At 42.1% G+C, this 14297-nt stretch overlaps 1 protein-coding gene across 2 annotated transcripts in view; it reads right to left on the bottom strand.

Annotated features, from left to right (window-relative positions):
- Positions 1-718: 718 nt before the first annotated feature.
- The window catches only part of FOXO1 (forkhead box O1), an 83198-nt gene continuing 69619 nt past the window's right edge, over positions 719-14297 (bottom strand). Inside the window, exons 2-3 of one of the 2 annotated variants that reach the window (XM_039839452.1) lie at positions 4466-5805; positions 719-3992 (exon numbers count right to left, since the gene is read on the bottom strand). In XM_039839452.1, the coding sequence (XP_039695386.1) occupies positions 4468-5805 (1338 nt within the window). In that variant the 3' untranslated portion in view covers positions 719-3992; positions 4466-4467. Of the gene's footprint in view, positions 3993-4449; positions 5806-14297 lie in introns of both variants that reach the window. The other variant, XM_039839451.1, reaches the window with a different exon arrangement.

Genomic DNA, 14297 nt, shown 5'->3' with positions numbered 1-14297 from the left:
AAAAAAAAAAAACCTGAAAGCTGGACTGACCTAAACAGATAAACATCAGAATAACCTATTTCCTTGTTGTTACTCTGACTCATTTGGACATTCACCTGTCTGGTAAAAGAATCAGAAGCAAAGAGACTGGCCTTCGTTCTGGTTTAAAAATGCATTTTAATCATCATGAACTTAATCCTAGCTCATTCCTCAGGGCGTTTTGTGAATAACACAAACATATAAACCTCCGATCTGCAGCCACTTAGAGGAGGATGCAATGCTCCTCTTTCAGCAAAGTGTAGGCAGTGGTGACAGCAGCACACACAGCCTTGGAAAGCCACTGCTCCTCCCCACTACCCAGAGCCTCTGTCAGTGACCTCCTAGCTGGGACCATCCTAACCAGCCCCTCAGGTGCTTTTACCTTCCGCTTGGTCTGCTCTGACCTGAAACTGAATTGCCAAGGAATTACTGTACAGGGCTGTGGTTTCAGACATTCTGAAGATGAAGCAGCTACACTCCAGGGTTGTTTGTTATCAGGGGTTTTTACTTGTTCTTAACTCTAGGAAGCTACAGCTGGTCAGAGAGACTGCTCACCCCACCACCCCCCAAAGGAAATACCAGATTTGAATAAAGGATGGCACTATGACCAACGCCGTCTAACTAAAGTGATAGCTAAACAAACAAACGAATAACCTAATGAAAACCTTATTCTGCACAATGAGAAAAGAAAGACACCAAACCATTTAAACATAATTTATGTACATTTATGGCTTTATACAATAATAGCAAAGATTGTTCATGTGTCTGTAAGTACATCGGCATCATCAGGCACTTCTCAGAGTATTGGAACACGAACATGGAACCTGCACTGTTACTAAACTCGAGTAATGAAATGTGGGAGGGTGTGTGACTATGTCCTCACAAGACTCAGGTGGCCACAGCTAGCCACACTGCCAGGCTGCACACTGCATCAAGGAGGGGGCCAAAAGTCATGCCGTAGTTTTGTTTGCATAAACCACAATGCATTTTTTACTGAATGATCACTACCAAACTAAAATCGCAAGAGAAACTTCTTACTTAAAAGTCAATTATAAATTAAGAACTCTTAAAGGCTGAATATAAGAATTTCAGAGGGGCGGGGTGCGGGACCAGGGAGAAACGGACACATATGTCCAGCAGTTGAACACATCCAAACTGTATACCTTCAGAGAACTATTTCTATTTCAAGTGTCCTTCTCTTCTTGGGCTGTTCCATTGATTTACTGCTCGCTGCGTTATAACATTTGCTAATTATTTTAGACTTCTGTCAGTCTGTGAAAGCAGAACTTTCCAAGTAATGCGTCTATTACCTAAATATATTCCATACGTCTATATTACAGAAACAATACTTTATACTTAGAATATCTGAATAGCTCTATAATACAATATGCTTTTAATAAAAGTACAAACCAGAGGAAACAAATCAAACAAGGCTGCATAGGTGATATCATTTGCACATTTCACAAAGCAATCATGTACAATAACTGATATACTAATTACTTCAGAAAGTCAGTATTCGTACAGAGAAAGAATTACCAGAGGTCACATAATGTTTTCAAAATAGACAAGGTGCCTTTCAATGGAGTTCACTGTACCCCAGAGAGCTAGCTACCCAGGGATCCATGTTAGAATTTCAACACAGAAAAATTTGAAAGGAAAAAAAAAAGATATTTACATAGACTCAAGGAAGAAACATTTTTTTAAAGTCACTCTATGAAGTAGTATTTTAACAGTGATGTCAGCTAAGCTGTCTCTTTGACGAACAAATGGGGGCTCTGAGGCTCGCGTGCACTGGCACGTGGCGGTCCGTGGCAATGGGGGACGAGTACTCTGCGCCAGCAAGCTCCAGTCCACACGCAGGAGGCGCTGCTTACAGGGACTGGGATTTCTAAAACCAGACAGATTCTGGAGTGGCCAACAATGAAGATGGTTAGAGAAGTGGTTGTTTAAGGAATTTTTAAAACAGTGGAAGTTACAGTGGGAAACTTACCATAGAGCTGGCCTCCTGTAGGACATCTATCAGGAACACTTGGGTTCTTATAAAACATGTAGGAAAAACCAAGCCAACAGGGCTGCGATTCATAGGCAAGACGAAGCAAACATGATATAAGCTACATACATAGAAATCAGAGCCTTCTCAAGAAGGCACGAGGAACATTTTTGTGCACCTGTTCCTTTTATTGTGCTGACTTCCGGCATTCCACTACTTGAAAATACCAATGCATTAAGTGGGACACAAAGCCAATTAACGTGGTCTGTCAGTTATAGGTAATTGGAAAATATTAAAACACAATGATCTGAATTACAGTTTAGGTTGCTAAAGGCTAAAGAAATCCTTAACTTATGCAAAGGCGTTCAAAACAAATTCAAATACACAACTTAGAGCTGGTTTGTTGATTTTCAAATTAATTGCCCCAATTTTTAAACAAGTTCTGCTCCATTTGGTCGCCATCTGTACTAGTGAACACAAAGCATTCTACAAATCACTAAGTCCCATTTTAAAATTCCCCCCACTTTGACTTACTTTCCATAATGTGCTAAGTAATCTGCAGAACAAAAAGGAAAGAGGGACGAAGTGTGAGTGCTGACATAATCCTTCAAGGCAGAACTACAAAACCAACCTCCACCTAGACCAAAATAAGAGCACAGAATTATGAAGGAAAACTTTTGCTGAAGCTCAACTCAAAATGGTTGCTGATCAAAACCCCCAGTTTGAAAAGGAACACTGTTGTAGACACAGACCTCCCTTCCTGATCTACGAACACTGCAAGGCCAACCAGGAGCAAATGCCATGATGAGTGGACAGGTATCTATCAGAAGACTCAACGCTGTGCATTATGCTTAGCTCACAGGGTAACAGAAGCAGATAAAATTTCTTTAAAACACATGAAAACATATCAAGTTCTCTTAAACATGAAACGCAAAATGTCTATAACTATACATCACTCTCCTGCCAAAGTAGGGCCAGAAATGTTGAATATGTAAGTACTAATTACAATGATTTTAAGATTAGTCAGAAACATTACCAAGTAGCATCCCAAAGTGTACAAACCAGTTAAGCACGTACAAAATTAGTACTAATCCAGTTAGAATACAAAATGATAATTATGGATGCTGTCTCAAATATCTGAGATTCCACAAATTTACAAGCATACTGTAACAAAGTAGACTCTAGTTTTAAGAAAACATTACAGTTCAGTATCTATTCCAAAAAGATCAAGTCCCATCAATAACATCAAAAATCAGTTATCTGGAAATCAGAACCATTTATATGTTTGTACAAATTTGCAAATAATAAAATAAACGAAAAAAATAGAAAAGACCTGTACAAGGCTGGCGTTTAATCTTTTTTTTTTTCCCCAAGAGTTTGACAAGTCCATTAATTCAGCAGATTGATAACAGGCTATTGGTTCTCATGTGAATTATGTGGCAACATGAACAGGTCCAAAGCTGTTCAATGGAGGTTCAGAATGGAGAGCTTGGTTCTTGGTGATTCGTCAGTTCAGCAGAACACAGGTAGTACAAACGAAAGTTTAACTTATTAAGGACATGAGACCATCACAGTATTACAAAAAGAGTATAAACTTTCCTTGGACCAAATGGATATTTAAAAAACAAAACATACACAAATACAATTCTGTAGCTACTGCTTATATACAAAACTTGAAAGCACACCAGGATCCGAAAGTCTTTTCTGCAGTTATATGGTGTAGTGAGTTTGGCACTTGATTGTAATGAAATTTCCAATGGCACAGTCCTTATCTACAGCAGCACATAACCTGCAAACACAGAGCAAACATCCTGTACAGGAAAAGTGTCTTCGCTGCCAAGTCTGACGAAAGGAAAAAAGAAACGTTTTTTCATTATGTTTTTTTTTTTTTTTAATCAAGAAAATGAAAAGGTGGAGTGAAGGACATCTTTGGACTTCTCTCAGTTCCTGCTGTCAGACAATCTGAAGTACTCTTAAGGATAGCCTAGAAAAAAAATACGCACAATAAAAATATAGCCAAATTAAAATCAATTCAACTTAACATATTAGAGTGACAGACATAGTTGGGGGGAGAGGGGAACGAGAGCTTTCTCCAACAGTTCTGAAATCACTGAATGTGGGGAAATTCCACTTTGAAAAGCCCTTCAGCATTTGATTTGTATCAAATGTATTCATTTATTGAAGAGCTACTAAAAAGATGCAACCATATAATAGTCAAAAGAAAATATTTAAAGCAGTTGGAGAAAGCTTCCGTGTTTAAGCTCAAAAAGAAACTTTATAAACTGTAAAAAGGGTGAAGAATGAATGATAAAAGATGCCTCTCTGCAAGGGGCAACCAGCTGACATCAAAAAAGTCCTAACCATGGAAGATAAATGGCAAGTTTCAGTGTTCCTCTAAGTTCAGTTCTCAGAAGGCCTTTTTGATATTGGGGTGATCTTACCTGCTCACTAACTTACTCTTAGCCTGACACCCAGCTATGTGTCGTCGTCTTGACACTGTGAGGGAAGCTTTGGTTGGGCAACACATTGTCAAAATTAAAATCCAAAGTATCTCCATCCATGAGATCATTCCGAATGATGGACTCCATGTCGCAGTCCAGGCGCTCGATAAACATGCCGTCCAAGTCACTGGGGAGCTTCTCCTGGTGGAGAATGCCCACCCTGCCATAGCCATTGCAGCTGCTGACCGAGGAGTAGCCCCCAAGAGTGTTCATCTGCATGGGGTGGGGCAGAGGCACTTGTACAGCTGTCTTCACCTGGGCCAGGCGGTTCATACTCGCACTGTGGGGCATGGTGCTTACTGCGTGGGGCAGGGCACGCCCATTAACTGCAGATGTGGGCTGAGCGTGTCCAGGGTGGGGGTGGGAGCTAGGACTCATCATTTTGTTATGAGACGCCTGGCTGCCATAGGTTGACATGACCGAATTAGGGCCCATCAACACATTCTGGCCAAGGACCCGGCTGTTGGGTTGGGCCACCCCAGGATCAACTGGTGTCATAATGTCATTGTGGGGAGGAGAGTCAGAAGTAAGTAACTCCTTCAAGAGTCCTGGTGCGCAGTTATACTGATTCATACCTCCATAGCTCGATTTGTTGTCCTGAAGAGTTTGCATTGACATCTGGGGCAAAGGACTCATGCTAGATTGGCCGTAGGTATATTTTTGGTAGTTTGGACTGGGTGAATTCAGACTGGTGTTTGGCGGCGCGAACGAGTAGCATGGTGTCTGCTGCATCATGGTGCCAGGTGAAGACTGAGTTGAAACATTTAATGACGTTGGTGATGAGAGAAGGTTGAGATTATCCAAAAGGTTTTCCATGTTTTCAGGATTGCTTATCTCAGACAGACTGGGGAGAGTGGAAGCCATCTTTGCAGCGGATGGTGGGTACACCATAGAATGCACATCCCCGTCTCCTAGATCATCCTGTTCGGTCATAATGGGAGAGAGTCTCCCACTAATAGTACTAGCATTTGAGCTAGTTCGAGGGCGAAATGTACTCCAGTTATCAAAGTCATCATTGCTGTGAGAGCCAGGGCTGGCAGGCCATTTAGAGAACTGAGACCCCGGGCTGTCCCCTGCACCCTCCTGCCCAGACTGGAGGGATGCTTTTTTCTTGGCAGCTCGACCTCGGCTCTTAGAAAATTTACTGTTGTTGTCCATGGACGCAGCTCTTCTCCTGGGGGATTTTCCACTCTTGCCTCCCTCTGGATTAAGCATCCACCAAGAACTTTTTCCAGTTCCTTCATTCTGCACACGAATGAACTTGCTGTGTAGAGACAGATTATGACGGATTGAATTCTGTAAAACAAAACATCATGTCAGAAATACAGTAATTCTCCAATTGGAAAACTTACTAATCAATAGAGATATGCATTACATGTAAGTACAGATTTCAACCAGAAGTCACAGTGGTTTCTGAACCTCGATCCAAAAGAGCTCAAACCTGTACTAGAAAAATAATACCTTATCTTAAAAATACTATAATAGTATCTGAATCTTAATTTAATGAGGGGATAAATTAAATACGCATTATTACAAACATCTCCTTTCACATAGCTATATTTCATAGGGAAATTACAGGAACTGGTTTTAAAACCACTTAAATTTTGTTTAGTTACAGTGCTATGCAAATAGTACTCTGTAACAAAGTGCTATCAAAAACTCTTTCCATTCTACCACCCCTAAAACAACTGCCAATTCTCTTCAGATTTACATTCATGAGAAGTTTTACATTACTGGGCCCACCTGATTATGGAAAATAAAGAAATGAAACAGCATATATTCTTAGTCAAGAATTAAAAGCCTGGAAACTAGTAAAACTTACATTCATTTGGACCCTTAAAGTCCATTAGGCAAATAGAGGTGAATATTAGAAAAACTGGGTTTTTTGGTTTTTTTTTTTTAATTTTAGAAAGTTTAACTGCCCCTACCCCTGAAAAAAGGAAGAAAAACTTAAACGCAAGTATTATTTGCCACTCCCTCCCCCGCAAAATAACCAATAGTATGCACCAACTAACCCAAGGACACTGCATCAAAGGTTACTGTCAATCCAAAAAGACAACCTGGGAGGAAGGGATGAAGGGATGAAGGGTAGAGAGTACAAAGCCCTCGAGGCTTGCACCCTCTAAGTACAGCTCCACGACTGAACTGTGCTACATATACCTATAGGACAAGTAGTAGAGAAAAGTCAACCGTTTTTTGAGCATTTAGGTGGCTCTGCTACTCGCTGGTTATATAACCTCATGAAACTGCTTGGCCCCTATGTATCTTAAGTTTCCTTATCTGTAAAACAGAGAAATAATAGCCCCTTGGGTCTGTTTTGCGGATTAAATGAGATACGGTATGTAAAATGCTCAGTGGTGTCTGGTACATGGTAAAGTCACTGGGAAGAAGGTATCAGATCCCAACTTTGGGGGCCCAAGATATCACCATTCCAAGCCTCATTCCCCTCCTATTCACTGGGGTGTAGTAGAAGCTTACAGGTATTGTATGCAAATCCACAACTCTAAACACTCAGTGAAGGGGACCTGAGAAAGTCTCAAGCTCCAGCAGAAGCAGTGAAGCTGGGCTACAAACAAGGAAGTGCCAATTTGACTCCCTTACTGGACACACAGTGAGCTGCCAAAATCCAGAGCGCCTCTACAACATATAAAAAAAGGAAAGCGGGTTCCTAAGACAGAGGGACCCTATCTTACCACTTTTTGTTCCCAACACAGAACAGGGCACAGAGGAGACCCTCACTCACTGCTCACTGAGCAGCATTTGTCATCAGGGCTCCATCCTAGGTCCAGGAGCGGGATTCTGGGTGTCCTAGAACCCTGGGAACAGGGCTGAGCGCATGGCCCCCAGACTTCCTTGGCTTTCTCAGCCAACTGGGTGCAAGGCTCAGATGACAAGCCCCCCTGACCCCTGTGGCCCTTTCTCCCTGACCACGAAAACGCTCTGGCTGGATTTGTGGTCACCGAGGGATGCAGCCACAATGCCCACATCCTCATGTCATCGATGTGGGACACAGATGTTTGAATGCCAATCGCTGCCTCAGAACAAAGCCATTGCATAGCAGGACAAAGCCAGGGCTCCAACATAAACCATAAACTCAAGTTTTTTCTCATTAAAAGGAAGTAGAAAACAGAACAAGGGGAAAAAAATCTTACTTTCAAAAAGGAGATGCAAAAGTCAGAGTGGGGCTGGACAGTTAATGCTGAGAAATACACATTGCAGAGTGCCCTCTGACCCTCTGTACTACATTCCACCCAAGAATTGCAACACAGCAGCTATGTGACAAGCTCTTCTGCCAGGGCACACAGAAAGTACAGGTCAGACACGGTCCTGAATGGGGGCGCATCAGGCTGGATGCTGGGCAGGTGTGTCGAGTGGATGGCACTGACGTTACTTTTATTCCCAAGACTTTCCTCTTCCTTCCCACGTATAGATCTGTTCCAAACTCAAGACAGGGTTTGAGAAAGACTTTATGTACATACACGACTCCCTAAAAGAGTCTGAGTATTGCATTTCCCTAATGTCCTAATTCATTCCCACGACAATCCTCAAATCCTATAGGAAGGTTTTACACATTCGCTCCTAGGGGCACAGCTTCATCTACAGGGCCCACCAACACCAGCAAACCACGTCCCAAATTCCTCCTGAAAGAAGCAGGCCTGCCCCTGGAGTAGATGGGAATGGAGGAGAGTACTCTGACCCTGCAACATGTTCTATACGCAGAAAGTCTGGGCATTTGCACAATATCCCTTGTTCTTCAAACACAATGGACACAGATAAGCTACATGAAGAAATCTCTAGAGGACAGGAAGCCTGACTCCTGTCTCTGTCACATTTAGTTAATGATAAAGGGGCATGATCTTCCTAGATAGTAGCTTCCTGGCAGTCTACACTGACTGGAGGAGGAGGTGGTACAGCTCTACAACATTTATAATTAGATCAGATCATTTGCAATTGGGGAACGTTTTTAACAAGACTGAAGAACACATAATGATGAAATCTTTAAAAAATTCAGGAAGCATTCACTAACTCAGGTGGGACATACACTAACTCACTACTTAGACTTAGGGAAAAAAAAAAAGTCCCACAGCAATCCTTTACTTACCAAAACATTATGCTACATATTTTTCTAAGAGGACATTTCAGTTCGCTCTTGGAGTAACAGAACTGTCTCCTAACTTTGCCAACAATTAAAAAAAATTTTTTTTCGAACAGGAAAAGGTTTTCTGTGCAGGGCTTATTACATAAAGTCCTGTTTTTCACATAACCAACAGGACATTAAAGAAGCTGTGACTTCCAGGGGGTGGGGGTAGGGGTGTTGAATAGGTAAATCTTGTAAAAATACATGTTGCTATTTAATGATGTTATGTCTGCAAGTCTCTGCCGGACAAGGCCAAGGCCAGAGGAAAGTATGGTTCATCCATGGAACCATGCAGCCGAGCCACACACTGTCAGTGCTCTGAGACAGTTCTTGAACTATGACAACTATTATGTGAGGAAAGAAGCAGGATATGAGGACAGAAGACTCATGCACTGCAAGCCACTTACCCAAATCCCAAGTTTCTACATGATGCCATTAGAGAAAAAGATAAGTCAGCAAATTTCCTCTCCACTAGCTGTATTTCTCTGCAGCCCAGCTTTCTGCTAATGCTGAGCTGGCTTTCTTCTGAACATACCTCCCTCTGCAACCTCCTCCCTGACTCCCCCACCATCTGCGTGCCTAGCCACCCTAAGCAGTGCAGGAGCATGTTCTTGGGAAGCCTGACCCAACAAACTCCATGGTTCATGTGGGTGAAGGGGTAACCTGGACATGATAAGCACTTGCTTGTTCAACCTGCCCTGTTGGCTTTTTCTAACTCTCAGGTGTTCTATGTGCTCTAGAGACCGTATTCCAAACTCTTTAAAGGGCAAGTGGCAAAGTTTGTTTCTATTTCCTAACCTCAAATCCCCTTAAAGATGCTCTACACACAAGACATAGTCAATGTTTGTTGACTGACATCTCAAAAACATTACAGGAAGATGTAATGCCTTACACATCTTTTATCCATCCATCTATGTACCAATTCATGGCAAGTAACATTTATTGGGACCTATTTTCTGCTACATGCAGTGAAGAACAAAAGAAGGAATTAGACACAGACTCTGCCCTCTACGTGCTTTATGACCTACCTAGGAAAAGAACAAGTCCACCTAAATACACACTCCTGACAGAAATTGATGCACAAAGGACTGTCCAGGAGCATCGACTTATTTCCACCAAAGGTTGCACGCCCCCCACACGCCAAGTGTCCCTTGTGGAGGCATTTCCTCATAAGCCCATCGTGCCCCGCAGTTCTCTAACACAGAACCTTGTTTACTCGCCATAATTATGATTCTGCTATGTCTGGTCCCTTAGGGTGTGTCTGGTGCCCCACTCCACTGCAAGCCGCACAAGCTCAGAGACCTGGTCTTCTCGTACACTGCACCCTCACAGCTCCACCACCAAGAAGGTACTCAAGCATCTGCTGAACGGTTAACAGGTCCTACATTTACAGGGCTGTTGCGAAGACTAAATGAGGTAACACATGTAAAGTGCTTACCTCAATGAATATTACCTGATGTTATTATTAGGATAATGTATCTATAAAATAACATATCTACGTTTTAGAGACTTAGGTATATAAACATTAGCCTCATTTCTTTATAATCATACCTTGTACTGTTGCCACTAACATAAAGCTTTTACATGTTAGTTATTGGAAAAACAAACCAGTTTTGGGGTAAGAGTTAAGATATTTTCTCTCTGCATTAGATAGTGCCTCAGATGCTAAAACTGATCTGTGAACATACCTGCCGGTCACTGTCATCAGAATCTTGTAGTCAAGTTTTCAAGGTGTTGCTGCCGAGCCTTATGTGAGCATCCCACACAGCTGTGGGCTCTGGACGCACCCAGTGTGAGACAGGGAAGAAGCGGAGGTTATGGAGCAGGGCCATTTCAGCAGGCCACAGTCTGGCAACTCTGTGGCGGATGATTATGACTGAGCTCTGCTGGCCCACTGCCTGCCTGGCTAGAAGGAGCTAGGCTCCAAGGCTGGCACCTAGAGACCCTGAGGACACAGGACAGGAACTGCCCCTTCCCCACTATGCTCCTAGCACCACTCTCTAAAGCAATCATCAGACAGCCATTAAAGTGCAGGAAGAAATCTTTACACCTTTCATTTATTTTAAATTTTTTATCTCATTTTTCAAAAATGTATATTGGCAAATGTGTTATACAATATACGCAATATATTGGTATAGTAAAAGCAAATAAATTGGTATAGTAAAAACAAATAAATGTAATATCAAAAGGGTGTGTGATTTTTACAAAAACATTTAAACACCACCAGTCTATTACAGTAGACTTGGAGTAGACTAAAGGCCCCAACAAAGAAACCAAGGGGGCAGAACTAGCTCTAGAGTCAAGTCTAGCAAACTCTTTGGCCTCACGAGGCCTGGTTTGAAGAAAGGGTCTTCTTGTCCAGCACTGGGTTTGCACCTCTCCGCCCCTGCCTTGCCCTGCCCGGGCTCTTTCATGACACCTCTCTTTACCCTGGACTTCCCCAGACGCCCCACCTTCTGAGCCAAGCTGCGCCCAGGCTCCATCCAGCTCGCTCCTCGCTGTGCGTGGACATCGCCACCTCTCGGCCATGGGTCTTCCCATCACTGCTACGCTCCACTTTTCTCTCTGCTTAGCAGTTCTAAGACTACCCTGGTCTTTGTGTTTAACCAAAATAAAACAAAACCAGCAACTTAAGCTGAATATATCCTGCTCACGAACTCCTGGCCTTCATACTTTGTATCTGTATTACTTTATAGTTTACAAATTGCTTTTAATATACCATTTCATTCCATCCTTGGGAGAGTCCTATAAGGCAGGTATTATTGACCCCGTTTCAGAAACTGGAAAACTAAGGCTCCGAAAATGAACCCGGCTAGGACTCAGACTAAGGTTTTACAACTCCGCATGGCAACTCCGCTGCCAGCTGGAAAACCAGCTCCTTGGCTTCACCAGCGTTAAGAAGACTGAGGTTACATGTGCACATCTTGAAGAAGCAGAAATAATTCTGTTTACAAATACTAGTTTACAAAACTCGCTTTCTGCCTCAATGGGTAATTTACAAAACATCATTTGCTTTTAATCTAATGGGTACTCTTTGTGGCAGGATACCATAGCAGCTGAAGTGTGAATTTCAGATGTGAATGAACATCACCTCCAGGGAAAGCCTGCTTAAAGAGGCTGTGGGACCCACAAGGAAAATGGAAAGGGCCCCAGAGGCCCCCAAAGCCTAGAACTGTCTATCGCCCAGGGAGAGGGTGGGCATGAACAATAGTCACCAAGTCAAACAAAGAGAACTTCCAAGACACTGGAATACAAGACTAAATGAACTTGTTCTAGAAACTCTAAAAATTCTTTCAAAATGCTAGACAAACTAGATTTTCCAAAAGCATTTTATCTAATTTCTGTGAACTTTGTCAGTGTATGCGATTGTTTCGCGGATTCCCAGTGTGGCCTATACTCCCTCATCCTGCTTCCTCTCTTTTACACCATCTCTTCCGGCACTTCTAGGAGTGAAAACAAACTAAGGAGAAAGTAGAAATAATCACTATTCAGAACAGAGTTTCCATCAGAGTTGCTAATAAAACAACAACTTTGCAAAATGATCCATTTTGTTCACAAACAGAAGGAAAACGTGATCTTTTGCCAACAACTCTTTTTACAAGTAATATTAACAGACATATTATCAATATAAATTCAACTTTAAGAAATGCTGTACTAGATCTGCTGTGACCTGCTGCGAATGGCGAATACACAAGCTTATGCATTAGGCCCAGCATTCAGCTCTCCTTCCAAACGGCTGATTCCTTTTCATTTCCCAGAAACCTGTCCTTCTGCCTGAACATCAGTGATCCCAAAAGTCATTCTCACCCCCTAGCCACACTAAGGACTCAGGCTTCTCCAGTAACCCTAATAACCCCAGGGCTGTAGACAGAGGACTTGCAACCTCATAACACTTTTGAGCTGGAAGGCACGGGGAAGGTCACCTGGCCTAACACTCTCATTTTATATTAAGAAAGACAGAGTTCAAAAAGAGTAAAATGCACATGGAAAACTTATGTGTGTTTATTTACAAAAAGGAGAACCGCATGAGGCTTTAGTCCTTGAAGAAATGTAAAACAAGAATCAAGGACATGTGATGTTCTTCCCCTTACCAAACCAATTCTTAGCTATGGAGTTTCAAAGGGCTACAGATATACATTTAGTTCTAAACAGCTTTATCTCTGACTCAGATCATTCCAAGGGAATGAAAACAGGACCACATTAAAGCAGCTTCTACTAAAAGAAAAACAAAAACACCCGGCATTTGGGAGATTATACACTCATGTAAAACAGTACCAAGAAGACAAATGTAAGAACTCATAAGTGCCATGAGAAGTTTTGTGTTTTGGGGGGTGGAACCCAAGGTCAGACTGAGGCAGGGCTACTCTGAGTGAGTCACCTGATCTCACACAGCCACAGTCTTGACATCTGTTAAACAGTAATGAGTATTACACATAGGATTGTTAAGGGCTGACAGGCATAATATACATGGAAAGTGCTTAGTGCATCACCTGGCACAAAGATCAGGAAATAAAGGTTGGTCATTCTGTGATTGGAAATAAAGGGACATAGAAACAGGAATTTTTAAGCCATCATGAATGGTTATAACTTGATTAAAAACCATTCATCAAAAACTTCCTGTTTAAAAGACAGCCAAACCTTCCTCAGGCTTATTTCCATGTCCTCACAACTGAGCTGCAATCCTTCTTTTACATAAAAATTGTTTTCTCCTTAAGAAGATTTTAAATTAAAAAATCTGATCATTTAACTGGTATGTCCTATTAACTTTTTGGGTGACCCATGCCAGAGCTTGTGTGTGTCCAATAAGTTATTCAGGGAGAGAGAGGCACACCAACTGACTGATGACAGGTTACATCCGGGATGGCGACTATTGGAACAATGTTCTCTTTCATTTCTTCTCACACGCTAGTTACCCACCACCACATACTTCACAAAGAACAAACCCCAAGAGGCGGGGGATGTCAAGAACATAGTGTAGGACAAATGATCATTAACAAGGAGTTACGAGTGCGTGCTATCAGGGAACAGTGGGGACAGAAGCAGCCCAGTCCAGAAGGAGGGGTAAGGAGGAAACCACAGGAAAGAGAAGACAGACGATGCTCCATAGTTGACTCATCTTTGGTAAGCCCTCATATGTGCCCAAAGTGTAAATATTTCAGAGAAACATTTCAGCCAATAACCCCATACATTTAGGATTTAAGAAAAAATCTTCGGATAGAAGAGAAAATTCACTTAATGATATCCAAACTGTCTCAAGCTTCAGCTTCTTGGAAGGCCATAACTAAAAAGAAGCACAGTGCTTTCCTTTGCTGTGTCCCATTGGAAAATCCCACATCAAAGAAAGCCACCATTTTATTAAAGGAAGAGCAAAGCCCTCAATTTTCAGAATGTGAAAATGGAAGTTTTCCCTATACCATTTAATGCCATGTACTTTACACATTATCAGAAACTTGGAACTCCAAAAAGACAAAACCCCACAACAATCCAGCTGAGGTTGAAACCTTAGATACGAGCATCTTCCCTTCTGTTCCAGATCATGAGGCATTGATCTTAATCTCTTTCCTTCTATAACCTCTGTAAGTGTTGCTAATGTAGATGGACCCCTGCTTAAGTCTAGAAAACAGAAACTACCTCACACTGTCATACACTT

The sequence above is a fragment of the Pteropus medius genome, unplaced genomic scaffold (assembly GCF_902729225.1).
Source record: "Pteropus medius unplaced genomic scaffold, Ma_sr-lr_union100, whole genome shotgun sequence".
NCBI classification, from domain to species: domain Eukaryota; kingdom Metazoa; phylum Chordata; class Mammalia; order Chiroptera; family Pteropodidae; genus Pteropus; species Pteropus medius.
This window is presented reverse-complemented; position numbering and strand designations above follow the sequence as displayed.